Source organism: Geotrypetes seraphini, chromosome 8, assembly GCF_902459505.1.
Source record: "Geotrypetes seraphini chromosome 8, aGeoSer1.1, whole genome shotgun sequence".
Classification (NCBI taxonomy): Eukaryota; Metazoa; Chordata; class Amphibia; order Gymnophiona; family Dermophiidae; genus Geotrypetes; species Geotrypetes seraphini.
In genome coordinates, this window is record NC_047091.1 from 162,880,360 (window position 1) to 162,907,931 (window position 27,572).

The 27,572-nt window shown below is 45.5% G+C and overlaps 1 protein-coding gene across 3 annotated transcripts in view; it reads left to right on the forward strand.

Annotated features, from left to right (window-relative positions):
• RPH3A (rabphilin 3A) overlaps positions 1-27,572 on the forward strand; it is a 266,108-nt gene that overhangs the window by 208,011 nt on the left and 30,525 nt on the right. For 2 of the 3 annotated variants that reach the window (XM_033956966.1, XM_033956967.1), the window contains 4 exons: positions 8,938-9,021; positions 15,592-15,648; positions 19,113-19,349; positions 21,351-21,430. In XM_033956966.1, the coding sequence (XP_033812857.1) occupies positions 8,938-9,021; positions 15,592-15,648; positions 19,113-19,349; positions 21,351-21,430 (458 nt within the window). The remainder of the gene's footprint in view (positions 1-8,937; positions 9,022-15,591; positions 15,649-19,112; positions 19,350-21,350; positions 21,431-27,572) is intronic. The other variant, XM_033956968.1, reaches the window with a different exon arrangement.

Below are 27,572 nucleotides of genomic sequence, written 5' to 3' on the forward strand. Positions count from 1 at the left end.
ACGTTAGCAGTTTTTAGTGCAGGGAGCTGCGCTGAATGCCCAGCGCTGCTCTCGACACTCCTAGGCTCCCTGCGCTAAAAACCTCTATTGCGGTTTAGTAAAAGGGGACCTTAGTGTAAAATATAGACAGCAGATATAAATTCAGACACATTTTGATCACTAAATTTAAAATAAAATCATTTTTCCTACCTTGTCTGGTGATTTCATGAGTCTCTGGTTGCACTTTCTTCTTTTGACTGTACATCAAATCTTTCTTCCCTTCTTTCAGCCTGTATGCTTCCTCTCCTCCAGACCTCATTCCTTCCCCCAACTTTTCCTTCCTCTTCCCTGCCCTTTCTTTCTCTCTGCCTCCCTTTCTTTTTTTTTCTGTTTCTCTTCTTTCCTTCTGTCTCCCTGCCTGCCCTTTTTCTTTCTTTCTCCCTGCCCTCCCCCAAGCCACTGCCACTGCCATTGCCATTGGGGACCAGGACCCAAACGCCACCAATAACAGGCCCCAAGCTCTCCCTGCTTCGGCAAACCAGCATTCCTCTCCGCTACGTCAATTCTGCCGTCGGGAAGAGGAAGGCTGATCAGCCCAAGATCGTGATCAATCTATTGGGGAAATGCTGCCGGGTCCTGCCTTCGCGGAAACTGAAAGTAGACAGGACCCGGCAGCAAGAAGAGGAAATGCTTCATTTACTTGTCTCCCGCCTTAGCCCGTAGCGAACGCTTGCTTCAGGGCTCTCAACATGTGCGCGCCGGCTTCCCTTCTCCCCTCCCCCTCCGGACATAACTTCCGGTTTCGGAGGGAAGAGAAGAGAAGCCGGCACGCACACGTTAGAGCCCGGAGCATAAGTTCGCTACGGGCTGAAATCTCCAAGCCGGTTTTTTGTTCAGCAGCGGCAGATGACAGCTGGGCGGATCGCCCAGCTAAAAGGCCCTAGGGAGAAAGAACACTGGAGAGGAAGGCTGATCGGCCCGTAGATCAGGACGGCAACACGAGTCTATCACAGAGCCCGGGATAGGCTCCGCGATCGACTCGCGTTGCCTTCCTGAGCTACTGGTCGATCGCGATCGACGCGTTGGGCACCCCTGCTTTAAAGTCTGGGCAGTAATTGTTGAGAGTGTGTCCAACATATTCTAGCAATTACTGCACTAAAAACTGCACTAGCGCATGTAAACCTGGTTGCAATTAGGGTAGATGCCTAATCAGATATAAATGGAAGCTTCATCTCTCCCTCTGAAGTCACTTCCTGTTCACAGGACCAGGAAGTGATGTCAGAAGGAAAGCTCAGCCACCATGAACCATGAACAGTGGGTACTTGCTCACTGCTAGTGAAGATTTGAAGCAGAAACAGGAAGTTATCAGAGAGGGTAGGCCGCAGTTGAGAGAAGGTGCCAGGGCCGGTGGCAGGGTGGCGCTGCACTTTTACAATACATTTAAGGTAGACACGCAGTTGGGGGGGGAATAGATGTTGGCGAAGGGATGCGGCAGAGCGAGAGACGACCAACAGGCACGCTGCCCTAGCAAGGTGCCTCTTCCACCACAGTGCCTTAGAAATATGGCCCCACATCAAGACATTTCAGATTTGGGGGAGGAGAAGGTAGAGAGGGAGCATATAGGACTTGGAGGAGGGAGGGGGAAGGGAGAGATGTTGGACTCAAATGAGGAAAAGAGGGAGAGATGTGAGGAAATGAGTAAGGGAGGGAGGGAAAATGTCAGCTCTGTGAGAGACAGGGAGAGATGGACTTGGGGACGGTAGAGAGGGTCGAAGGAGGACAGGGAGAGGTGGCCGAGGAGGCCAAAAGGGGACAAGGAAAGATGGATTTGGAGGACAGAGGGAGAAAGAGAGGGATAGATGGACATGGGGGAAGGCAGAGGGGATCAGGGAGAGGAAGAGATGGCAGGGAGGGAAATGGAGACATGGATGTGGAGGGGCAAAATGGGGAGAGGGAGAAAGATTTGGTGGAGAAGGCAAGATAGGGAAAGGGAAAGAGATTCAGTGGAGGGGGCATGAGGGAGAGGAGAGATGGACAGGGAAAGGCGGAGGGGATATGGACAGGGGGCTGTTAGGGGGGAGGGGAGGGATGTCAGACTTGGGAGGAGGGAGTGGAAGGGCAGAAAGGAGAGATGTTGGACTTGTTTAAGGGAGAGAGAAAAAGATAAGAAAGAAATGCTGGGTTACTAGGGTGGAGTAAGTGACAAGGAAAGGAGATGCTAGAAATGGTGGATCCATGTGAGAGAGTTGTCAAGGAGATGAGTGAGTAGAATAATGAGTATATGAGGGTAGAAATGTAGTAATGGGAAGCAAATAAAAGGGAATAGGAGAATAAGAAATGTGAAAGCTAGGGGATAAGAGAAGGGGATAGAAAGTTGGTTAGATAAAAAGTGAAAAGGAATAAAGCAATGCTCCCTCTGGCCATACTGTGCTGCCACCTATAGCTTTATGAAGAAATAAGTGCAGCTTGAAAGAAGGAGGAGGAGGCCTACTTGGATGTCTTAGAGCCAGGCAGAACACAGGTACACATCCTTGGTAGGGGGCATGAATTTGGGACACAGAAGAGAGGGAGGGAGGGAGAGAAGCGTTTTGGGTCACAGGAGGGAGGGAGAGGGGCGCATTGGAACACGGGAGGAAGGGGCGCATTGAGACACATAAGGAAGGGAGCGTGAACTTGGGACAACGGAAGGAAGGAGGGAGGGGGCATGAATTTGGGAAAAAGAAATCTATGCAGGACTTACACGTTAAATGGTGAGACCTTAGCTAGGACCACGGAAGAACGGGACTTAGGAGTAATCATTAGTGATGACATGAAAACTGCCAATCAAGTGGAAAAGGCTTCCTCCAAGGCAAGGCAAATGATGGGTTGCATCCGTAGAGGTTTTATCAGCAGGATGCCAGAAGTCATGATGCCACTGTACAGATTCATGGTGAGACCTCATTTGGAATATTGTGTTCAATTCTGGAGACCACATTACCGGAAAGATGTGCTGAGAATTGAGTCAGTTCAGCGGATGGCCACCAGGATGGTCTCGGGGCTCAAGGATCTCCCGTATGAAGTAAGGCTGAATAGATTGCAGCTGTACTCACTTGAGGAACGAAGAGAGAGAGGGGACATGATTGAGACATTTAAATATATCACGGGCCGTATCGAGGTGGAAGAGGATATCTTCCATCTTATAGGACCTTCGTCCACCAGAGGGCATCCGCTGAAAATTAGGGGAGGAAATTTCATGGTGACTTCAGAGAATATTTCTTCACTGAGAGGGTGGCCGATCATTGGAACGAACTCCCACTGCAGGTGATTGAGGCCAACAGCGTGGCAGATTTTAAAAATAAATGGGATATTCACGTGGGATCTCTAATGATGTAAAGGCAGGGGGTGGTGAACAAATTCAAGGCGGAGGGTCACTAAAGTGGGCAGACTTGATGGGCTTTGGCCCTTTTCTGCCTTCATTTTTCTATGTTTCTATGTTTCTAGAATTGAGAGAGGGAACTTGAGAGATGAGAGGGAGAAATGTTGGATGTGGTGGTGGAGAGGGATCAGTGGGATAGATGGAAAGGGATGCGAGAGGGAGGAATGTTGGACATAGTGATGGAGGGAATGGAGGAACCCTGCTCCCCAAAAATCTTCCCTTCCTGCTCCTACTTTCTTCTCTATCTTCTTGCTTTAACTATGCTCTGTGCCCCAATCATGGCTATACATATCTGGATGTGGAATAAGGCCAGAGTCGGTCAGACTTCTATGATTTGTGCCCTGAAAATTGCAAGGACAGATCAAGTATGAGCATAGACAGCGAGGGTTTTTTGTTTGTCCACCCTAGACCCGCATTAGACTTTCCCAAGCTCCGCCCCAAACCCCACCCCTATAGTAATAACACTAATTGTAAATGCCATGTCTTTCATTCATTTTTCATATACGGTACACACAATATAATGGTAACCACAAAATTAAACTACACAAAGCACAATCTTTTTCTCCTCCCCACCCCTGTACAGCATTTCTTGCTCTCTCCTCCACCTCCATGTGCAACGTCTCCCTCTCTCTCACTGTCCACCATCTCTCTCTCTCTATCTCATTCCCTCCCTTGCTGCAAAGGGAGTGGGGAAAGAGGGAAAGAGAGAGAGAGAGTGAGGGATCCAGGGTGCATCTCTCTAACTCCCTCTACTGCCACATCCAACATTTCTCCCGCTCTTATTCCACGGACTGTGTGCAGCATATTTTGCCGCTGCCCACCAGCTCCATGCCCAACATTTCTCCTTCTATCATCCCTCTCCAGCACCATGCCACATCTTGGGTTTGGCCAGGTACTAGTGACCTGGATTGGCCACCATGAGAACAAGCTGCTGGGCTTGATGGACCATTGGTCTGACTCAGTAAACTATTCTTATGTTCTTACATGAGCCAAGTATAGGACAATTAAGCCATTGTAACATCGCTGATGAGGTTGGCTCTGAGGCATTATGACATCACAATCTCAGCTTTGGAATGTTGCTCTTATTGGGTTCTAGAATCTTGCTATTCTTTGAGATGCTGGAATGTTGCTTCTCCTTGGGTTTTGGCCAAGTACTAGGTACGTGGATTGGTCACTGTGAGAACGAGCTACTGAGCTTGATGGACCATCGGGCTGACCCATTAAGGCTATTCTTATGCTCTTATGTTCTTATAGTTTCCCCACGATTATCGCGGGGACAGGAATGGTGGTGAATTTTGTCACCCTGTCATTCTCTAGTGGTCAGTCTGTTTTTCCTCGGTTGCCATAGTACTGTGAGACAGATGACGAGAGAGATGAGTGGCCCTACAGAGAGGTGACAGAAAATGAGTGAGATTAAATCTTCTCCCCTTACCGAGGGTTTCAAATGAAAAGCAAACTTTCCAAAGCTAGCTGATGGAAGGCAAGATGAATTCGGAGAAAATATTATTAATGGAAAGTGCAAGAAGTCATTCTCTGATCCCAGACAAGCTGAGGACAAAACCAAATGATTTTGTGCGATTTTTCATCTCACCGTAGAATCGCCGAAGGGCTGAAATCATGATGAATAAAGGTAGCCTGCTGTACATCCTCTGCAGGGTCTCTAAGCGGGCTCGCATGGATGTTGTCTTGGGAAGTGAGCTAAAAGGGAAGAAGGCAATTTGTTTGGCCCAGTTAAAGCTTATGTGACAATTATGTTCCACCTTGTAAAGCTTCCAGCTAATAAAGGTGGCTTAAGCATTAGGGATGTGGATTTTTGTTAATTGCTTTTTTTTGTTAGTTAGGGCAGACTGTATCAATTTCACTTGTGTGTGGTAGCGTGAACAAGGGCAGGCCTGGAGCCCTGAGAGGGGAACACAAAAATTTCCATAGACAGTGGTGCCTCACACAACGAACTTAATTCGTTCCAGGAGCAAGTTTGTTATGCGAAAAGTTCGTTATGGGAAACGCGTTTTCCCATAACAATACATGTTAAAAAAAATAATTCGTTCTGCAGCATAAAATATGCTAAGATGACATAAAAAAAGATAAATTTGTCAAAATGGTGAAAATGGTGGTCTTGCCGAGGCCAAACTCTTTGACGAGGTCACACTGTTTTACCCCACATTCACTCTTTCTAATTATTTCCCGTTTCATTTCAACAGAAATCACCTTCCTGCTTTTTTTTAGAAGCCATGATATATAAAAAATATTGAGTTGATCTTAAAAGGACGACTGCCGTGATACGTGCGTGCGTGCGTGCGTGATTTAATTCGTAATGAAGAACGATTGCCGCGATACGTGCTTAAGTTAAGCGCAGTGACTAACGACTGCCTGCAGTGCCTGCGCGGAAGGATGCAATACGTCGGCAGCGATCGTGGAAGCTCGGGCGACTTCGTTGTGTGAAACGAAGTTCGTTGTAGGAATCATGACATGAAGTTCGTTGTGTGCAGCGTTCGCTGTGCGAGGCGTTCTTTATGCGAGGCACCACTGTATTTATTCTTCCATCCCAGTTTTCTATACTGTTCTCCCAAGGGAACTCAGGACGGTTTACATGCATTTATTCAGGTACTCAAGTGGTTTTTCCCTGTCTGTCCCAGTGAGCTCACAATCTATCTAATGTACCTGGAGCAATGGGGGGGATTAAGTGACTTGCCCAGGGTCACAAAGAACAGGATGGGACTTGAACCCACAACCTCAGGGTGCTGAGGCTGTAGCTTTAACCACTGCCTCACTCTAGAAATCAAAATGTAGTAAAAGTGAGCCAAGTCTAGGACCATCAAGCCATTGTGACATCACTGCTGAGGTTGGCTCTTAGGCATTAGTGGAATGAGGCATTATGATGTCACAATACCAGCTCTGGTTATCAGAGGCTGAAACTTTTCACACTATTTATTTATTCAGTTTTCTATACAGTCCTCCCAAGGGAGCTCAGAACGGTTTACATGCATTTATTCAGATACTCAAGTATTTCTCCTTGTCTGTCCTGGTGGGCTCACAATCTAGATAATGTACCTGGGGCAATGGGGGCATTAAGTGACTTGCCCAGGGTCATACATACTTGCTGGCCTCTGGCAGGGTCAAAGATACAATTCTGTGAGGTCACGAGTTGAACTTGGCCTACCTGTAGGGTGACCAGGTTACCCATTCCAGAAGGAAGACTTTTTGGCCAGTCCTAGATTTCTGCCAATCTCATCCTGGTGCATTATGGGACCTGTACCACTGATTTCAATGGATAAGAATCATGGACTACAAAAACGACATTGTTTTTGGGATGCAATTTTAAAACCAGGATTTGCCAAAAAGTTTCCCTTCTGGAAAGGGTAACTTGGTCACCCCTCCTGCCTGACTGACACAGTTGCAGTTCATGGTGGAGGCATATGCAGTGGGGCCAGTGGCGTACCTGGAGGGGCGGAAACTCAGGGCCAAGCATCCCCTTCTCCAGCCAGAGCACTCCCCTCTTCCAGGTAATATTAAGGTACATGGAGCGGTTGCAGGGCTACGGCCCACCTGCACAAAGCCAAGTGAATTTTTAATTGTTTGGTGACTGGAGATGAGACTTGGGTCTATCACAGAGATCCTGAGTCCAAAATGGAGTCAACGCAGTGGAAGCACAAGTCATCCCCCACCCCCAAAAAAGTTCAAGACAGAAAAATCTGCAGACAAAGTCATGGCAACTGTCTTCTGGGATGACGAAGGACTTTTGCTTCTGGAATTCGTGCCACACAAGACAACCATAACCGGGGAGAGTTACGCCAACACAGTGATCGCTTTGCGGGAGTCAATCAAGGAGAAAAGATGAGGAAAACTCTCACAGCAGGCGTGCTGCTTCTTTATGACAATGCGATGGTGCACATGTCACGAAAATCATAGGCTGCCATCCGAGAATGTGGGTTTCAGCAGCTGAACCATCTACCCTACAGTCCTGACCCGGCTCCCTCGGTTTATTTCCTATTGCAAGTTTTAAAGAAATATCCCCGTGGACAGCAGTTTTCAAGTGATGAAGACCTCAATGAAGCTGTGATGTCTTGGTTTGAAGGTCAAACAGAAGAATTATTTTCAAAGGGGTTAAAGTCATTGCAGGGATAGTGGATGAAGTGCATAGATCTATCGGGGAACTATATTTAAAAAATTAAAAAACATTTGAAAACTCTTTTCTTTCCTACTGAGGTAGAAAAATTATTCCCCTCGTAGGCCTTAACACTTGCTTCAAGTCACTTATAGCTTCTGCAAACTGCTCCTTTGGATTTGGGGGTTTGAAGAGTATGTAATGGGAAAATAGCTCTTACGCCAGGCTTTAAAACCTTCTTGAAATTCCAAAAGTTTGAATTTTGAACAGATCCCCTCTGATGTGCAGTTTACAAAATCTTTTACTTACATGTGTAGACCTCCAAGTGATATAGTTCAAAATGGCCACCAAATGCACATTAATTTTTTTGCTGATGCTATTCATATTTTATAAAAGGCTCTGGGTTCACCAAGTCTTTTATAAAGTACTGGGGATTTTTTTTTTTTTAAATGCATTTCTGGCATAAACTCCCTAAACAAATTTATCCTCCATGTTTCTTAGGTTAAAGAAAATTCTAGAATCCTGGGTTTATGGCAACAGATCTGTGTTTTTGTGGTAATCCAGGTTATTCAAATATTCTTTCTGGGCTGCTGGAGTTGGCGTGCATAGTCTTCCAGTTTTATAGTTAGGGCAGAATATGGCAATAGTACTTCAAAACTTTTTCTAGGTGTGCTGACCAAATCATACTATACAGCTCACTGCATAGGCTCTATCTCAGGTTTTTGTGCTGAAGCAAGGACTCCTCTGAGTTATATTGGCCGCTGTAAGAGGTTCTTTATTCAGCCAACCCCTAATTCTGTAATCTTGCTGTCACCAGCCAGACTGAATTGATTGAACAGTTTCTTTAATAAATGAAGCAAACAACTTAACAGTCAGACGGATCCAATGCAGTTCCAGCCTGTTACTTATCTTCTTACTCTACCAGCATATCAGAGCTAAGCTGGGAGTCCACCTTGTGGAGATGACACCGTTCTCCAGACTTAGAAAATAAATCTAAGCTGTGTTAGATCGTTAGAACTAAAGGGTTAAAAAGAAAACAAACCTGGTGGGAGGACACCACCACTCTCAGGCTCTCACCCAATATGGCCGCCGCTCTCCCCAGACTGTGGAAGCAGCCCAGCCCTCAGGGAATCCGAGTCCACAGAGCACCCATAATCTACACATCCATTACAAACATTTAACCAGTTCCTATGTAAGAAACTAAGCAAACGCCTGCAAAACATGGGGGCAGAACACGAGTCTTGCACTGATGAGTGAAAGAGCCAAAGAACAGCTACATTTTAGCCCCAACAGCAAGAGCTCAGCTATTGCATCGATGGGAAAATGGTTTCCTCTCATGCCTTGCATTCCGCCTGAGCATTCACATGCAAAAGGAATGTTTTATTTATGATTATTTACACAATGATTTAACTCTGCTCACTTTCCTCTTTTATCCTAGGTATTAGACGTGCCAATTCAGTTCAAGCTTCGAGATCTCCTCCAGTTTCTCATCCGAGTTCTACTATCCAGTCCTCCCAGCCAGGTGCCTGCCAGCTTTGAGCCACGGTCAACACATCTTTCATTTCATTTGTGCATCCTATGTGCTTCAGAGGTTTTTTTTGTACTGCATTGCATTTGCTATATCACATAAAACTTCCAGGGCCCAGTGAATTGTACAGCAGTGTTTTCCAAGCCTGGGACCTCCCAGCCACTTGGAATTTCAGAATATCTGAAAAAAAAAAAAAAAAAGATAAAGAAAGTGGAGAGAGGGAACTGGACACATCAACCCTTGACAGTGTTGACTTGCAAATTATTTATTAAATACAGCACATATCTAAACGAATATCAGTCCATATGACATATCCTCTTTCCTTTATATACTGTATTTTCACGCATATAACGCGTGCGTTATACACGATTTTTACAAACCGTGCATAACCTTGTGCGTTATACGCGTGAGCGCGTTTTACAACTTTTTTTTTACATAGTTCCCCCCCCCCCGACGTCCGATTCACCCCCCCGCAGGACCGCTCGCACCCCCACCCCGAAGGACCGCGCACACGCACTCACACCCCCACCCCGAAGGACCGCTCGCACCCCCACAGCCTCCTGACCCCCCCCATCATGTAGAAGCTCCTACCGTTGTCCTGCTGCTTCCTCTTGGCGGTCCCGGCCCTTCTGTGAGCCCTGCGTCTGTGCTGCTTCCTCTTCCGGCGGTCTCGCCCTTTCTCTGTGCGGTATACGGGTGTGCGTGGTATATAAAAATTTATTTACATAAATTACAGTTACCCGGGTGCGCGTTTTACACGGGTGCGCGGTATATGAGTGAAAATACGGTATGTGTTGTAATTAATAAATAATTTACAACACGGGTTGATGTGTCCAGTTCCCTCCCTCCACTTTCTTTATTTTGTTTATCGGTCTTCACTGAGGGGTTGTTGGCTCTGTTTTTGTGTTTACATTTTAGAATATCTGCAATGAATGTACTTGAGCATATTTGCATGCAGTGGGGGCAGAGCTAGGGTTACCAGTCATCCGGATTTCCCCAGACGGCTTTTCAAAACCCGGCACTTTGTCTGGGTTTGGAAGATCCTCCCGCCAAAATTGCGCCAGGAAGGGGCATCCACGCATGCGTGGGTGCAACATGGTGATGTCAGGTGCGCATGATATCATTGCGCCATGTCCGCACATGTGCAGATACTGTCTGGGGGCAGTGCTGGTGGGGGGGGGGACTAGGTGGTCCTGGGGGCGTAGAGAATCTGGTAACCCTAGGCAGAGCATACATTTTTTTTCATGACAGCTTGAAAGAACAGGATTCCCCGAGGACAAGTTTCGAAACCACTAGTGCAGTGGTATAGCCATGGGGGGCTTAAGACCCCCCCCCCAAATTGTCATTATCTGTTGCTATAGCTGACAGGGATCCCCAAGGCCAGCCAGCAGCAAAGGTCCTTGTGCATGCATGAAAACTGAATATGTGCATGGGGGGGTGGAGGGAGGAGGGGCAGTAGATCGAAAGAGCCGCTGGTGGAGGAACATTTTTTGCTGGTGGGGCTGGAGATTCCCACCAACTCAAGTATCTGGAGGTTGTGGTGTGACGGGAGTGGGAGTACAGTCTCTATGATTAGGGTTACCAGACATGTCCTCTTTTTACTCAACTAGTGTGGATACAGCAGCGGCAAATGGTCAACTGGAGTCATTGTGGGTTAAAATACCAGGAAAAAACGGATCCGAGATAAAGATGGGACTGATCTACCGTCCACCTGGGCAATCGGAAGCAGAGGATACAGAAATGGTAGCCGAGCTGAGGAGGGAATGCGAGAACGCTAACACTATAGTTATGGGAGATTTCAACTATCCCGGGATAGACTGGCGGCTTGGAAATTCGAAATGCACGAAGGAAACGGAGTTCCTGGAAGCCGTCCAAGACTGTTTCATGGAACAACTTGTCCAGACTCCAACGAGAGGGGCTAAAAGGACCTGCAAAGGGAGTGGAAGTAATGGGACTGCTAGGAAACAGTGACCACAACATGATTCTGTTCCAAGTGGAAGTAGGATTACCAAAGGGGAAGAGAACAAAGGGAACAACGTTTAACTTCAAGAAAGGGAACTATGATGCCATGAGACAAATGGTGAAGAAGAAGCTCAGAAACAGCTCCAAGAAAGCTCGATCTGTGGAGCAAGCCTGGTCCCTACTCAAGGACACGGTAAGCGAGGCACAAAACCTATATGTACCCAGATTTAGGAAAGGATGCAAAAAGAATCAGACTAAAGACCCAGCATGGATAAACAATGAAGTAAAGACAGTGATAGGAGACAAGAAAACATCATTTTGGAAGTGGAAAAAGGACAAAACTGAAGGAAATTGGAAAGAGCACAGGAAGCATCAGAAAGAATGTCACCAAGTGGTCAGAAAAGCCAAGAAAGAATACGAGGAGAGACTAGCCAAGGAGGCAGTGGGACCCCTGGACGACCAGGGAAGAAAAGGGTACATCAAGGAAGATAAACAAATCGCAGACAAACTAAATTCCTTCTTTGCGTCCGTCTTTACGAAGGAGGACACCTCAACAATACCTGAAGCGGAGAAAGTGTTTGCAGGAGAAATAGAAGACAGCCTCACCACAGTTGAAGTGGACTTAGACCAGATATACTATCAGATCGACAAACTTAAAAGTGACGAATCCCCTGGACCGGATGGAATTCACCCGAGAGTCTTAAAGGAATTGAAGGTTGAGTTATTGCAAAAACTTGCAAACCTGACAATCAGAACTGGACAGATACCGGACGACTGGTGGATAGCGAACGTCACGCCAATTTTCAAAAAAGGATCGAGAGGGGAACCGGGCAACTATAGGCCTGTGAGTCTTACGTCTGTCCCCGGCAAGATGGTTGAAGCACTGATCAAAGATAGCATAGTCCGGCACTTGGACGCACACGACTTGATGAAACCCAGTCAACATGGATTCAGGAAAGGGAAATCATGTTTGACGAATTTACTCCAATTTTTTGAGACCGTGAATGAGCAAATTGATAGTGGGAAGCCGGTGGACATAATATACTTGGACTTCCAGAAAGCGTTCGACAAAGTTCCACACGAAAGACTTCTCAGGAAACTACAAAGCCATGGCATAGAAGGAGATATACAAAGATGGATAGGCAAATGGCTGGAAAACCGAAAGCAGAGAGTGGGCATAAATGGGAAGTTCTCCGACTGGGAGAAAGTGACTAGTGGTGTACCCCAGAGCTCGGTACTTGGGCCGATCCTTTTTAATATTTATATCAATGTCCTGGAGGAAGGAACATCCAGTGAGATCATCAAGTTTGCAGACGATACAAAACTATGCCGGGCAATCAGATCGCAGGAGGATAGAGAGGAACTCCAGAGCGACTTGTGTCGGTTAGAAACATGGGCGGAGAAATGGCAGATGAAGTTCAATGTGGAGAAATGCAAGGTAATGCATTTAGGCAATAAGAATAAGGAATACGAGTATACAATGTCAGGTGCAACTCTGGGGAAGAGTGAACAAGAAAAGGACCTGGGTGTACTGATAGATAGGACCCTGAAGCCGTCGGCACAATGCGCGGCAGCGGCAAAGAAGGCAAATAGAATGTTGGGCATGATAAAGAAAGGAATCTCGAGTAGATCGGAGAAAGTTATAATGCCGCTTTATAGGGCAATGGTCAGACCACACTTGGAATACTGCGTCCAACATTGGTCTCCCTACCTAAAGAAGGATATAAAACTGCTGGAGAGGGTGCAGAGACGAGCAACAAAACTGGTGAAGGGTATGGAGAAACTGGAATACGAAGATAGACTAATAACACTAGGATTGTTCTCCCTTGAGAAAAGGAGACCGCGTGGGGATATGATCGAGACCTTCAAAATACTGAAAGGAATCGACAAAATAGAGCAGAGAAGATTATTTACATTGTCCAATTTGACACGGACTAGAGGACATGTAATGAAGCTAAGGGGGGACAGGTTCAGGACTAATGTCAGGAAGTTCTGCTTCACTCAGAGAGTGGTTGACACCTGGAATGCCCTCCCAGAGGAGATTATTGCGGAATCGACTGTCCTAGGCTTCAAGAGCAAACTAGATGCATATCTCCTTAAGAGAGGCATATAAAGATATGGTGGACTATAAATTACGCCAGGTGTACACCTGGCAGGGCCTCCACGTGTGCGGATCGCCGGACTTGATGGACCGAAGGTCTGATCCGGAGATGGCAGTTCTTATGTTCTTAGGCAAGAAATTTTAAACCATTTTTCAGATATGTAAAAGGGAAACAGCCAGCGAGGGAGGAGGTGGGACCTCTGGATGAAGGAGACAAGAAAGGAGTGGTGAAGGAGGAAAAAGAGGTGGCTGATAGACTAAACAAGTTCTTCGCATCGGTCTTTACAAAAGAAGACACATCCAACGTGCCGGAACCGGAAAAGATCTTCAAGGGGAATCAAGAGGGAATATTTTCATGCATGGAGGTAAGCCTCGAAGACGTTCTCAGGCAGATAGATAGATTAAAAATTGACAAATCTCCTGGCCCAGATGGGATCCACCCGAGAATACTGAAAGAGCTCAGAGACGAAATAGCGGAGTTACTCAGGCATATTTGCAACCTATCCTTGAGAACAGGGATAATCCCGGAAGACTGGAGGATAGCAAATGTTACACCAATCTTCAAAAAAGGATCGAGAGGCGACCCGGGGAACTATAGACCGGTGAGCTGACCTCAGTTCCGGGGAAGATGGTCGAATCATTGATCAGGGAAGGTATCAATGAGCACATAGAAAAAAACAACCTGATGAGAACAAGCCAGCATGGTTTCTGTAAAGGACGATCGTGCCAAACGAATCTACTGCATTTCTTTGAGGGGATAAGCAAACATTTGGACCAAGGTAACCCCATTGACATAGTATATCTGGATTTCCAAAAAGCCTTTGACAAGGTACCCCATGTGCCCCTGCTGAAGAAACTGTGGAACCACGGGGTGGAAGGGGACATCCACAGATGGATCCAAAATTGGCTGGCGGATAGGAAGCAGAGGGTAGTAGTAAAAGGACACTACTCTGACTGGAAAGGGGTCACGAGTGGTGTCCCACAGGGGTCTGTGCTGGGACCGCTGCTGTTCAATGTTTTCATTAATGATCTGGAAACGGGCACGAAGTGTGAAGTTATCAAGTTTGCGGACGATACAAAACTCTCCAACAGAGTAGAAACTGTTGAGGAATGCAAAGAATTACAGAGAGACCTGAACAAACTGTGTGAATGGGCAAAAAGATGGCAGATGAGCTTCAATGTGGAGAAATGTAAGGTCTTGCACATGGGGAAAGGGAACCCCATGTACAGCTATACGATGGGAGGAAGGGTGCTGGGGAAAGGCACCCTAGAAAAAGACCTGGGGGTATTGGTGGATACAACAATGAAGCCAGCGGCGCAATGTGCAGCGGCCTCAAAGAAAGCAAACAGAATGCTGGGCATTATCAAAAAAGGTATCACTACAAGAACGAAGGAAGTTATCCTGCCATTGTATCGAGCAATGGTGCGACCACATCTGGAGTACTGTGTCCAATACTGGTCACCGTACCTTAAGAAAGACATGGCGATGCTTGAGAGGGTCCAGAGGAGAGCAACCAGGATGATAAGGGGAATGGAGAACCTTTCATATTCCGAAAGGTTAGACAAACTGGGGCTCTTTACCCTGGAAAAGCGGAGACTGAGAGGAGACATGATACAGATGTATAAAATCATGAAAGGCATAGAGAAGGTGGAGAGGGACAGATTCTTCAGACTAGCGGGGACAACAAAAACAAGAGGTCATTCAGAAAAACTGAGAGGGGACAGATTCAAAACGAATGCAAGGAAGTTTTTCTTCACTCAGAGGGTGGTGGACACCTGGAACATGCTTCCAAATGAGGTAATAGGACAGAGTACAATACTGGGTTTCAAAATGGGGCTGGATGACTTCCTGGAAGCGAAGGGGATTACAGGGTATACTTAGAAGGTTACTCTACAGATCATAAGCGAAAAGCGTATGACAGTTTTAGGGTATGAGCACTATCAGGTCCTGGACCTGAGGAGCCGACGCGTGAGCGGACTGCCGGGCACGATGGACCTCCGGTCTGACCCGACAGGGGCATTTCTTATGTTCTTATGTTCTTATGTTTAGAGGGCATGTCCTGGCGTCTGGACGGCTTTTCAAAACCCAGCCCTGTGTCCGGGTTTTAAAACGCTTCTTCTTTAGGACCATGTCAGGAGCGCGGATGCCCTCCTGAGTCCTGACCAACGAGAACAGGTTGAAGGGGTGGCGGTGAGGCTGGGGCATGACGTGGGCGGAATGGGGCAGAACTGGGTGGGCCTGGGGGGCAGGGCAATGGGCCCAGATTTTATTTAACTAAAATCCGATAACCCTATGATCCCAGAGGAAACTTCTGCCCTCTCCACTTCCAGAGCGTGCTTGGATACTGGTGTCCGCTTCTGCCTTTTCCGAAGATACGTATAGCATCCGAATAAGTCAGGTCTTTAAATAACCGTGAATGTAGGAAGCATTTGCGCCAGTGAGTGTGGCTGTAGAAGTTACCCGGTGTCGACTGAGCATTGTTGTCTTGCATATTTTTCAGGGGTTGGCAGACCAGGCTCCGCTGCAGCTCCTGCAAACAGATTTCCTGAAAGACCAGGTGAAAAAAAAAAAAATATACAGTAATTGATCCCTGAGGAAAGAGACTCCTGCTGAGATGCATTAAAACTTTAGACTTAAATTTGTCCTTTGCTACAATTTTGTTTTATTGTCATGCATGTTACAGTTAAATAAAAGAATAATAGCTACCAACAGGCTGATTCATATTCTGTTCAAAATGAAATGAAGTAAAGCTGACAATCGTTAAAGACATTTTCACAACAGGGAGGAGCAGGGCCAAAATGAGAAGCCCCAGGCCACGATTTTTGAGAGAAGGAACACAATATAATGTATTTCTAATGTATAACAAGCTCCATCTTGCTTACATTTTGGTTTATAATGGCCTCCGGGACAGTAATCTTCATTAGTGACCTGTTAATACTGTATCATGATCAAGTTCCAGGAATGACAAAGGTTCAGTGAGGGCTGGAATAAGGCTAGTGATGAGTGCAGATTACACGACCTTTGCGCATGTGTGAAAACTGAGCATGCATGGGGGGGGGGGGGGACGGGACAGGGTAAAGAGCTGCGAACTGCCAGGTGGCGGGTGGAGGACCTGTTCCGCTGGCGCGGGCGTGGGATTGATACTATTAATTGGCTCATTCAAGCACAATCTGCATAATGTGTAACTAAAAGTGGGATGTACCTGTGTTTGGAGCATGGGCGTGTCACGGATGCATTGCCATGCAATATGTGCTACTTATGGAAAACAGTTGTGCACGCTGCATGGTGCACCTATGCCAGTCATTGATCTGTCATAAGTGGTTGCGCCTAAGTCTTGGGGTGTCAGGTCAAAAGCGCACCGGGACAAAGGCACGAGCAGACAACTGAGCGCAGCGCAGAGGTGCGCGCCGAAGAAAAAGACTGTTTTTAGGGGCTACGACGGGGGGGGGGGGTGGGGACCCCCCCCCCACTTTACTTTATACAGATCGCGCCGCGTTGTGGGGGCATTTTGGGGGAAAAAGTTATGTTTTCACTAAAATGTGGGGGTTTACAACCCCCCAAACCCCCCACAACGCCGCCGCGATCTGTATTAAGTAAAGTGGGGGGGACTCCCCAACAAAACCCCCCGTCGCAGCCCCTAAAAACAGTCTTTTTCTTCGGCTCGCGCCTCCGTCTTGCGCTCAGTTGTCGGCGCGCGCCTTTGTCTTCCGCGTTACTGTCTATGAACCAAGTCTTGGTGCCAAAAGCCACTTTGCCCTTGTGTTCGGCATGCCTCAACACCAGTACAGAACTGGAGCTAAAAGTGCCCCCTTGTGGCATCTTAATTTAGGTGCAGCTTATTAGGATTGCTCCCACATATTTTATACATTTGAGCTGAGCCCCCGAGAACGCCTAAATGCAGATCATTTAAATGTAGAAGCAATCTTGCCCGGTGTCTGATTTCCCACGTGAATACATGAGTTCAGTTTTAGAACAGCCATTTTCTGTTTGCAAAAGAATTTTTTTACGTGCATTAAGGGCCAGAATCCATAAACAGTGCTTAGGTTAGGTGCCCCCAATTGAGGACGCCAAGCTGAGTTCCACGTGGAGCTCAAAATTGATTAATGAGCTTAATTGGTGCGGTAATTGACCATGCAATTAAAAAAATGTAAAAATTAATTAAGCGATCTACGCGGTGCCTGCCAACGTCTAAATCAAGGTGCCCAGCGGTGTCTAACGATGCCTACCCACAAAGTAGGTGTGGTTAGGGGGCGGAGAATAGGCATGGCCTGATTTAGGCATCGCTAGACGTTTGTATTAGGTGCCGGTTCATTAGGCCAGGAAAACCCTGTCTTAATATATTGGCGCCTAGCGATGCCTAAGTCAAGCTGTGCGGTGGTAGGCGTGATTCTGCAAATGGCGCCATTTATAAAATCAGCCTCTAAATGCTCTATGAAATTACCCCTAATTTGGACTGGTGGAGGGCCATTTTCGAAACGATGTCTTAAGTCTGACTTTGGACGTTTCTTGCTAGGTGTCCAAATTTTGGATGGAAAAAATGATCATTTTTGAACCTGCAAGATGTCTAACTTTTTATTTTTTTTTTCCAAAAAATACAGCTAGATGTTTTGTCCAGCTAGACATCTCATTTTTTCTTTCCATTATAAGAAAAAAAAAATCAAAATTAAAAACATCCAAAACAATCCATTTGCATGTAGGAAGGGGACCAACATTTATAATGGACTGGCCACACTGACCTACCAGCGGAGCAATGGGGCACCCTAGGGGACACTGCTGTGAATGTCACATTAAAGGTGCCAGGTACACATCGTACCATAATTCCCCCCCAAACCTACTGTACCCACCTGTCTCCCACTCCAATAGCCTGCAGGTATCACCTATATGGAAGTACGGTGGGTTCTGGGAGGGCTTTTGTGGGCTTACGCTTTCCACCAGAAGTATGCTAGTTAGGGTAACATATGGGCCTGGGTCCCTTTCTCTGCAGTCCACTGCACTGCCCACCAGGCTACTCCAGAAACCTACTTGCAGCTCCTCTAGGACTGTCCATAGTATCTGCAGCTGTCAAAGAGACAAATATATACTGTTTTGTGCAGAAATCTGAAGGGTGAGCGGGGGTCAGTGACCACTAGGGTAGTGTGTGGGGGCCATATTTCCATCTCTCCAGTGGTCATCCTTTTTGACCCTTATATGTTTAAAAACAGGTCTAGGCCAAAATGTCCACATTGTATCCTGGACAGTGGCGTAGTAAGGGGCTTGTGAGGGGGGGGGGCGGTCCGCCCCAGGCGTGGTCTTCCTCAGGGGGCTGACGCCCCTCTTCACCTCCCCTTCCAACTCCTCCCCTTGCTGCGCGTGTGTGTCCCTTTCCCGTACCTTTTTTATTTTCAGCATGAGCAGCGATGAACTTCCTGTCTGTGTCAGCTTTGGTGCTTTCCCTGACATCACTTCCGGGAGGAAGTGATGTCAGAGAGAGCTCCGAAACTGACGTGGGCTGCAAGTTCTTCGCTGCTCTCACTGAAGTTAAAAAGGTACGGGGAAGGGGCACAGATGCGTGCATGGCGGGGGTGTGGGGTGGGGGACGAGTACGGGAGGGGGCACCACTCCCCTGGGCGCCAGTCACCTTCGCTATGTCATTGGTCCTGGACATTTTGTAATATGTTTGATTTTCGCTGTAAAACCCTACACCAAGCATGCCCAAAACATACCTCTAACATGTCCCCTTAATATTTAGACGCATTGGAGACAAAACGACGAGAAAGACATCTAGAAAGTCAGTTTAAAAAATACCCAAATGGACGTTTTGACTAGCAAGATGTCTACGTGCCAGTTTATGTTGTCTTTTGGACGTCTTTCTTTTTTGAAAATGAGCCCCTCACATCTAGAAATGATGGGATTTTGCAATAAATTTTAACTGATCATTGTGATTTGATTGAATGTCACGCGGGTTAATTTCAGTGTTGGTGATCTTAGAATGTTCAGTCTACAGTGTTCCAAAGACTCTCTTTGCCTTTTCTTTTGGGACAGCAAATCAATCAGTTGTGCCAGCTCAGGCAGATCCTGGTTACTCAGCAGCAGCGGCGCCAAGGGAGGACAAAGGAGGCAGCTACTCATTGCCGACATCTAGAGAAGAAAGGGCTACACGCCAGACCACGCAATATGCATCTGCTGCAGCCCCGCCAGCTCCAGCTGCCACTCTGCGGCAACAGCAGACTCAAGAGGAGGAGGACGAAGAGGCCAACAGCTACGACTCTGATGAAGCCAGTATGTACCTTGGCCCTTTTAATTTGCTAAGGTTTGAGGGGGGGCAGTTTTCAGTTGAATAGGTTGGTTATGGATTTAGCAACATATTTTTCCAGCAACATGCTGACATGTCCAATCCCAGCCATGGTCTTGCTTAAAGCACCACATACCAATATCCTTATTCATCTACTTCAGAAAACAGGTGGAGGCCTTCCTTTCCAGTTTTGACAGCAACCACTGGTGGATTAAGGAGGAGGCCTAGCTGCTCAATCAGCACCTCTTTGTAACTCGGTCGTGACTGAAACAGGTCTAGATAAAAATGTCCTTCGTTGTAGACACAGATGTTTCTTCCCATTCAAAAATCTCTACTGGACATCCTACTTTTGGGATCCTACTTTTTGCCCCAACAAGCCCCCTTGCTATTTGGACAAACTGCAGTGTGAAACGTCCAATTCTGACTTTCCCAAATCAGGATTTGGATGTTGTTAGCAGATGGATTTTTAAAAGGCATTTTAAGATGTTCAGCACGATAGTTTTCAAAGGGGCTGATCTAAGGACTTAAGAATAGCCATATTGGATCAGACCAATTGTCCATCTAGTCTAGTTTCCTGTTTCCACAGGATCCAATCCAGGTCACAAGTACCTGGCAGAAACCCAAATAGTATGGTAGCAAGATTCCATGCTACCGATCCTAGGCAAGCAGTGGCTTCCCCCATGTCTGTCTCAATAGCAGACTATGGCGTTTTCCTCCAGGAACTTGTCCAAACCTTTTTTAAACCCAGCTACGCTAACTGCTGTTACCCCATCCTCTGGCAACGGGTTTCAGAGCTCTTACTATTATTTGGGTGAAAAAATATTTCCATGTCATTTCATTGAGTGTCCCCTGGTTTTTGAAAGGGTGACACGTTCTACACCACTCTGGATTTTGTAGACCTCAGTCATCTCTTTTCCAAACTGAAGAGCTCCCACCTCTTTAGCCTTTCCTCATATGAGAGGAGTTGCTTGCTTTTGAACCTTTTCTAACTGCTTTATAACTTTTTTTTAGATACTGCGACAGTTTTTCTGCTGATGTACATGAAGAAGTTGTTCTGAAGAGTTTTTTTTTTTGCCTCTTTGGCAAGTTTCTCGTTATATTCTCTTTTTCAGTGGTTTTCATGTAACTTGCCAGTGCTTATATTGCTTCTTATTTTTTTCATACGGATCCTTTTCCCATTCTTTAAAGTAGAGTTTCACAGAGCTTCCTCTAGCCAATTGCCCCCCCCAAGTCGAACAGATATCAACCGAGTACCCCCCCGAGCTCTGAGCAGCAGAGATTTTGAAATAGATATTTTATTGTTAAATCGTTAACTAGGCAACATACATAACAAATACAGACCACTGCAACTGACTTACGGACTAGGGGCTCCTTTTACAAAGCCGCGCTGGGGACTTAACCCACGGAAGAGCGTGCGCTAAATTGCCCCACGCGCGAGCCACTACTGCCTCCTTTTGAGCAGGCAGTAGATTTTCGGCGAGCGAGCGCTCATCCGGTGCACGCGTTAAAAACGCTAGCGCACCTTTGTAAAAGGAGCCCTAAGACACAGTTGGCATGAGCTGTTGTATTTCAGTCTCCTCTAAAACTGTTTGATCCCTTGGCAGGTGGTGTGTGCTCTGTGCAGTTGGAACCCAAGCACAGTACCGATTCAATTTATTTTGGAACCCAAGCACAGTACCGATTCAATTTATTTTGGAACCCAAGCACAGTACCGATTCAATTTATTTTTTTTTCTTAGCTATTTCTGGGCAAGAATCCAAGTTGGATTCTTGCCCAGAAATAGCTAAGAAAAAAAAATAAAAAAAATTTAAATTGAATCAGGTTGGGCAGACTGGATGGACCATTCGGGTCTTTATCTGCCGTCATCTACTATGTTACTATGCTTTCCTAATTTATGTAATTATTCATCTTATGCGGGTATATATTGTGTTTGAAGTTTTTGACCAAAAATATTCACGTTTGCCTTTCTGAATCTTGTTTTCAATCAGCCACGTTGGGAGCGATGGAATTCAGCCTCTTGTATGACCAAGTCAATAGTTCTTTGCAGTGCACCATCATCAAAGCAAAAGTAAGTGTTTCTGGTTGGTAGATTACAACTTCCACAAAGGCAACAAGACGCATGGGAAAGGAGAGAGGACAGCTGAAACCCTTACGGCCAGATTAGTAGTCTGGTTACGGCCCGGCCAATATTCGAAATGATTTAACCAGCCGGATTTGGCCACCGACCGGTTACTGCTACTACTAATTATTTCTATAGCGCTACCAGATGTACGCAGCGCTGTACAGAGTCACACTGAAGGCAGTCCCTGCTCAAAGGAGTGTACAATTTAAACAGACAAGATAGTCAAACAGGATGTCTTTTTTGAAAATGACTGGGCATCCAGAGGTGAAGTTGGGTTAAGTGCTGATATTCAAAAGCAACATTCCAGTTTGATTTATTTAATTTTCCATACCGTTCTCCCAGGGGAGCTCAGAATGGTTTACATGAATTTATTCAGGTACTCGAGCATGATTCCCGGTGGGCTCACAATCTATCTAATGTACCTGGGGCAATGGGGGGATTAAGTGACTTGCCCAGGGTCATAAGGAGCAGCGTGGGTTTGAACCCACATCCTCAGGGTGCTGAGGCTGTAGCTTTAACCACTGCGCCACTCTAGAAATCAAAATGTAGCAGAAGTGAGCCAGGTCTAGGAGGGATTGGTGGACGATCTCTTTGTCCTCTTGGTACTCATGAAAGGCCACACAAAAGTGGATAAATTAAAAGATAACCTTGAAAAGCTTGCGAGCAACGTCGGAACACTCTAATGCATGCTTTTCAAGGTTATGTTTTATTTTATCCACATTTACCTCTTAGCTTATACCCATCCTTAGGACCTCTTAGGAAGACGATTGAGTTGAAACACAGCCCGTATTGGGCCGGTATCTTTCACATTATATGGATACAGTGGATTATATAGAGAACTACAAATTGTTGTGTGATTCAACAAATCCAGCAACACGAACATCCACTCCGCAGTATTTTCCTTTTTGGTTTCTTGCTTACATCATTTTACTATGGATTGGTTGGCTGCCTTTTTCTGTCCTGCTATTTATGCAGGCCAGCTTAAGCAGTTTACTTACACAGTGAGGGCCTGAATATCAGCATTTCACCCAACTCCACCATTGGAATGTCGCTTTTGAGTTTCAGCATTTAACTGCGGTGTAGTGGTTAAAGCTACAGCCTCGACACCCTGGGGTTGTGGATTCAAACCCACACTGCTCCTTGTGACCCTTGTCACTTAATTCCCCTCCCCCATTGCCCCAGGTACATTAGATCGATTGTGAGCCTACCGGGACAGACAGGGGAACGTGCTTGAGTACCTGAATAAAATCATATAAACCGTTCTGAACTCCCCTGGGAGAATGGTATGGAAAATCGAACAAACAAATAGTGTGAAAAGTTTCAGCCTCTGATAACGAAAGCTGGTATTGTGATGTCACGATGCCTCTTTCCACCAATGCCTAAGAGCCAACCTCATCAGTGATGTCACAATGGCTGTTGCTGTTTCTCGACACAAACGCCCAGCTCTGCATCTCGAACGGCACGCATTAAAAGTAAAATCAAACCCTCTCCAACCCTCACCTTCTCTTCAACTTTGGACTGGCAGGGTAAGGAGGAAGCCTCCATCCAGTCCCTACCTTTTTAAAAAAAAAAAAAATCTGTATTCATTTTTAAAACTCACAATAAGTGTAACACAAAATACAGTCATTTTATACTTTAACATCACTTAATATATCATCAAATTATAGCTCTCATCAAATATCCCCCTCCCTTAAACCCAACAATTAATCATAAGCAAAATAAATCATAAAATATTCCCACCCCCACCCCTCCCTGGACGTGTATGAACAAAAGAGAAAAAAAATTAATATTTATTCTATGCATTAATTTCAATCTTTACAGTATCTTGTTAATGGCTCCCAAATAACCTGAAATTTCTTAAAATTTCCTTGCTGCACGGCAATTATCCTTTCCATTTTGAATATGTGTCACAAAGAGTTCCACCAAAAGCTATAATTCAGCCTGTCCCAATTTTTCCAATTATTCGTTTTCTGTTGTATGGCAACCCCTGTCATAATGAGTAGAAACTTATTGTTATTAGAGGATATTTGACTTTTAGCCCTCATTGACATGCCAAACAATACGGTGTCATAGGATAATGCCACCGGATTATCTAACAAACTACTTATTTGAGCCCATATTGATTTCCAAGAGGCAAGTATCAATGGACAATAAAATAATAAATGATCTAATGTTCCAGCTTCAAGATGACAGTGCCAGCATCTATTAGATTTAGAGCCGTCTAACTTCTGTAAACGAACCGGGGTCCAAAATGCTCTGTGTAACAGAAAAAAACCAAGTTTGTCTCATAGATGCAGACACTGTACATCTCATCCTCCAAGCCCAAATTCGTGGCCATTGAGATGCAGTAATTTGATGCTTGATCTCAATGCTCCAAATGTTCCGAAGACCAGTTTTTGGTTTCTTATTTAAAAATCCAGATATTAATTTAATCCAGTCCCTCCTTACCCTGCTGCGGGAAAGGCCCACCTTCTCATCAGCCTTTTGAAAGTGGCTGGAATTGCCAGCGGGGTAAGGAGGGATCTTGAATTTGACTTCTTCCTTACCCTGCCTCTGCCCCGAGCTTAAGCGGAAGTTTTTTCCTGTGTCAGCCCTTTGATTAGGGGGATACTATGGAAAGTTCCATTAGTTCTACATGAACTATCTCATATTTTATAAGATATTAGAGAGGGAGTCAACTGTTTTTATTTTATGCTTTATTCACTGTATTTATTTGAAGTGATCTTCTATTGACCTTTAACATACCTGGAAACACAATAATTTTTATCATCCATTTGAACCATGCAGTCAATGTATTTGTTCATTTGCTGTGGATTCTCACTTCCAGATGGCACCAAGTAATAACTGCTTGCATAATATTTCTAAATAAATAGTAAAAGAATATTTAAGGTTGATAATAAAGGGCTAGATTTACTAAGGACACCAATCGTGTCCCGACCACTTTGCGACTTGATTTTCCTCTGACCCGATTCATTAGCCTCTGTGCCGATCCTGTCCACACCCGATCTGATCCGTGCATGCAAATGAGGGAAATGGCATGCAAAAACAGGAAGGCAGCGATTCACTAAACAATTTAAGAAAAACCAATTGGGCTTGCCGATCAGAAAAGAAGCGACTGCTGAAGACCGGTCACTTCTATCCTTGCCGGCTCTCCTGCTCTTTAAAACCATGGGCTCGCAATGCTTTTAGCAGAATATATAAAAAAGGAATTTTTCCCAAAACAGTGGCCAATCAGGGACTTCCTTAAACTCCTCCCTAAGGAAGTCCCTGATTGCCAAGGCACCCCAGGCCCCTCCCAAGGGAGGAACCCAATGCACCTCAGCCAATCAGGGCCTTACGCCCCTCCCTGTGCATCACATGATGCACTGGGGCGGGGCCTAAGGCCGCACTTGTCATCATCGGAGGCCTGGAGCAGGAGGGACTGAGCACCCCTCCTACTCCCAACTGTTTAAAGGTACAGGGAGGGGGGTAGGCCCAGCCGGGAACAGGGAATCTTGAGGGGGTGTCCCTTGGGTGGCACGAGGGAGTCAGCATCCCTCCTGCCATTTGTTTTTGGGGATGGGGGAAGTCGGGAGTAGTAGAGATGGCAGGAGGGAGTGGGACCCCTCCTGTCATAATTTTAAAAGCGGCGTCGGGCATCGGCGAAGGGGGGGCACACATTTTTGGAGGGGATTGGGGAAAGAAGGGGGAAGGGGCACTTGTCGGGAGAGGGTGGGAGGCTTTAAAAAATTTTTTTTTTAATCAAGCTGCTATTTTGTGTGTGTAAAACAGGCAAAATATCTGCCTGATTAAAAAAATAAATAAATAAAAAAAGCCGGCAGAAGCCCTGATAGCAGTGACAGGAGGCTGCTTCCCCTGTCAGGTCTCTGCCCCCGACTCAATCGGTTTTGAGTCGGAGTTTGCAGGCAAATGATTTGCACGGAGTTGCAAATCATTTGCAGGCAAACTTGATAGTGAATCAATCGCTGTTTTAAAATCGGCCAGGAATCGGCCAACAGCGATTGACTCCACTATCTTTAGTGGATCTGGCCCAAAGTTAAGCGCAAGCTTTCCAATGCTGAGCCTACTTGACCATGTGAAACTTCCTGGTGTCTTTGGTCTTTCTGCGTAGGGGTTTTGCTGACCTGCTTGCCCTTCATGGGCCAATTGATACAAGTATGACTGGAGGTGTTAATTGAACTGGCTGCTCTACTGTTAATCTGCGAACCCATGACTTGATCTGGCACTTCTTCCAACCTCATGAGAAACACAAATCTGTAACCCAGCGCTATACTCTACTGAGAAATCATTCAAGGAGAAGCTTTTCGGACAAGCCAGAACTGTATCTCCTCCTTCCTAATTGCTCTCTAATCCCAGCAGCCTGCCCCTGGAGACCAGCCCTATGTCTTCTTGAGATCACAGAGCAACCATGCAAGAGGAAGACGGAAGACCTTTTTTAAAAAGTGTGATACACAAGCACTCAACAACTTGCCTAGTTTCACACCTAGCCATTAACACCTCGTTGATATTTATTTATTTATTTTGACACATAAGGCTAATTAATGTTTACTTCACTTTGCTTCCATTTGATTTTTGCTCATGGTGGGCAGCTAGGGATGACAGAGTTCAAAAAAGCGTGGGATGAAAACAGAGGATCTAGAATCAGAAAATATTGAAGAACTAAGGCCAGTACTGGACTTGCACGGTCTGTGTCTGTATATGGCCGTTCGGTGGAGGATGGGCTGGGGAGGGCTTCAGTGGCTGGGAGGTGTAGATGGACTGGAGTGAGCTTTAACGGAGACTTCAGTAGTTGAAACCTAAGAACAGTACTGGGCAGAGCTTTGAATTCTTGCCCAGAAATAGCTAAGAAGAAGAAAAAAAAAAATTAAATTGTATCAGGTTGGGCAGACTGGATGGACCATTCGGGTCTTTATCTGCCGTCATCTACTATGTCACTATGTAACACTTATCAGAACTAAAAGCCCCAAAAGTGTACTGCACCGAACTAAATGTAGACTGATTATTTTTCTAGGGCTTCTTGGAGGAGAAAGGGAGGTCAGTCATTTCCCTTCTGCTCCTTTATTTATATTTTAATTTTTTATATACTGCCTGCAACAGTCTAAGTGGTACAAGCTGAGGTAGACGTTTTTCTGCCCCTGGTGTGCTCACAATATAAAGATTCCTTTACTAAGCTGTGGTAAGAACAAATGCTTAGCGCAGCTTTAAAAAGCTTACCGCGGGGCATGCTTTATGCGCCTTCTTTCACAACTGCCCCCGTAATTTCCCCCTGTTTTGCACCCCCTCTGAAATCATTTAGTGGCCAAATCATTTCTGCAAGCGCTTTCTTCTGGAAAACAGACAAACAACCTTGAATCCTAAATCAGGCACTAGAACAGGGTCTGAGATAAGTGCCATGTATTATCACTTTGTAATGATTTTGGTATTGAAATAGGGGTGATGTTTGCTCTTGGGTATACATATAAAAAGAAAACGAATTGGCAGCATTTTTTTTGAAACTCAGTGGTAAGCACTAATCACGCTTACTGCTGGTTAAAATGCAGTACCGTGGCGCACACTCAGGCATTCTGGGGATTGGCGAATGCTGCCCATGTGCTAAAAAAAATTGAATTTATATTATAGCGCTAGGGGTATGTGTTGAGTATAGGAATTGGGATGCCCTCATGAAAGCTCAAGGTTTGAAAAATAATAAAACATGCAAAATGACACCAGCGCAAGGTTTTAAAAATTATAATTAAGATTTATTGAATTATTGTTTCTATTTTTCCATTATGAGATCAGAAGAATACAGCAAAGCATAATTGCTTGCATTAACAGTTGCGCTAATGGGAGATCGTTATAGTTGCCAAATGCTGGCCTTCTAATAACGAGCTCACCTTAATCTCTTATGTCCTTCTATTATATACTTTTGGCTTATTGTGACATCATCAGGTTGACAACCAATAAAATAACATGGGTGGTCTTAAAAGTTAGACAAAAGTTTCAGAATAGTACATTTGTTTGCTTATAGTCATTTCTGAATATAAATCATAATTTTCACAACAGTATATTAAGAGAAATTATTTGTTAAAAAGATGCTGAAAAGTTCTCA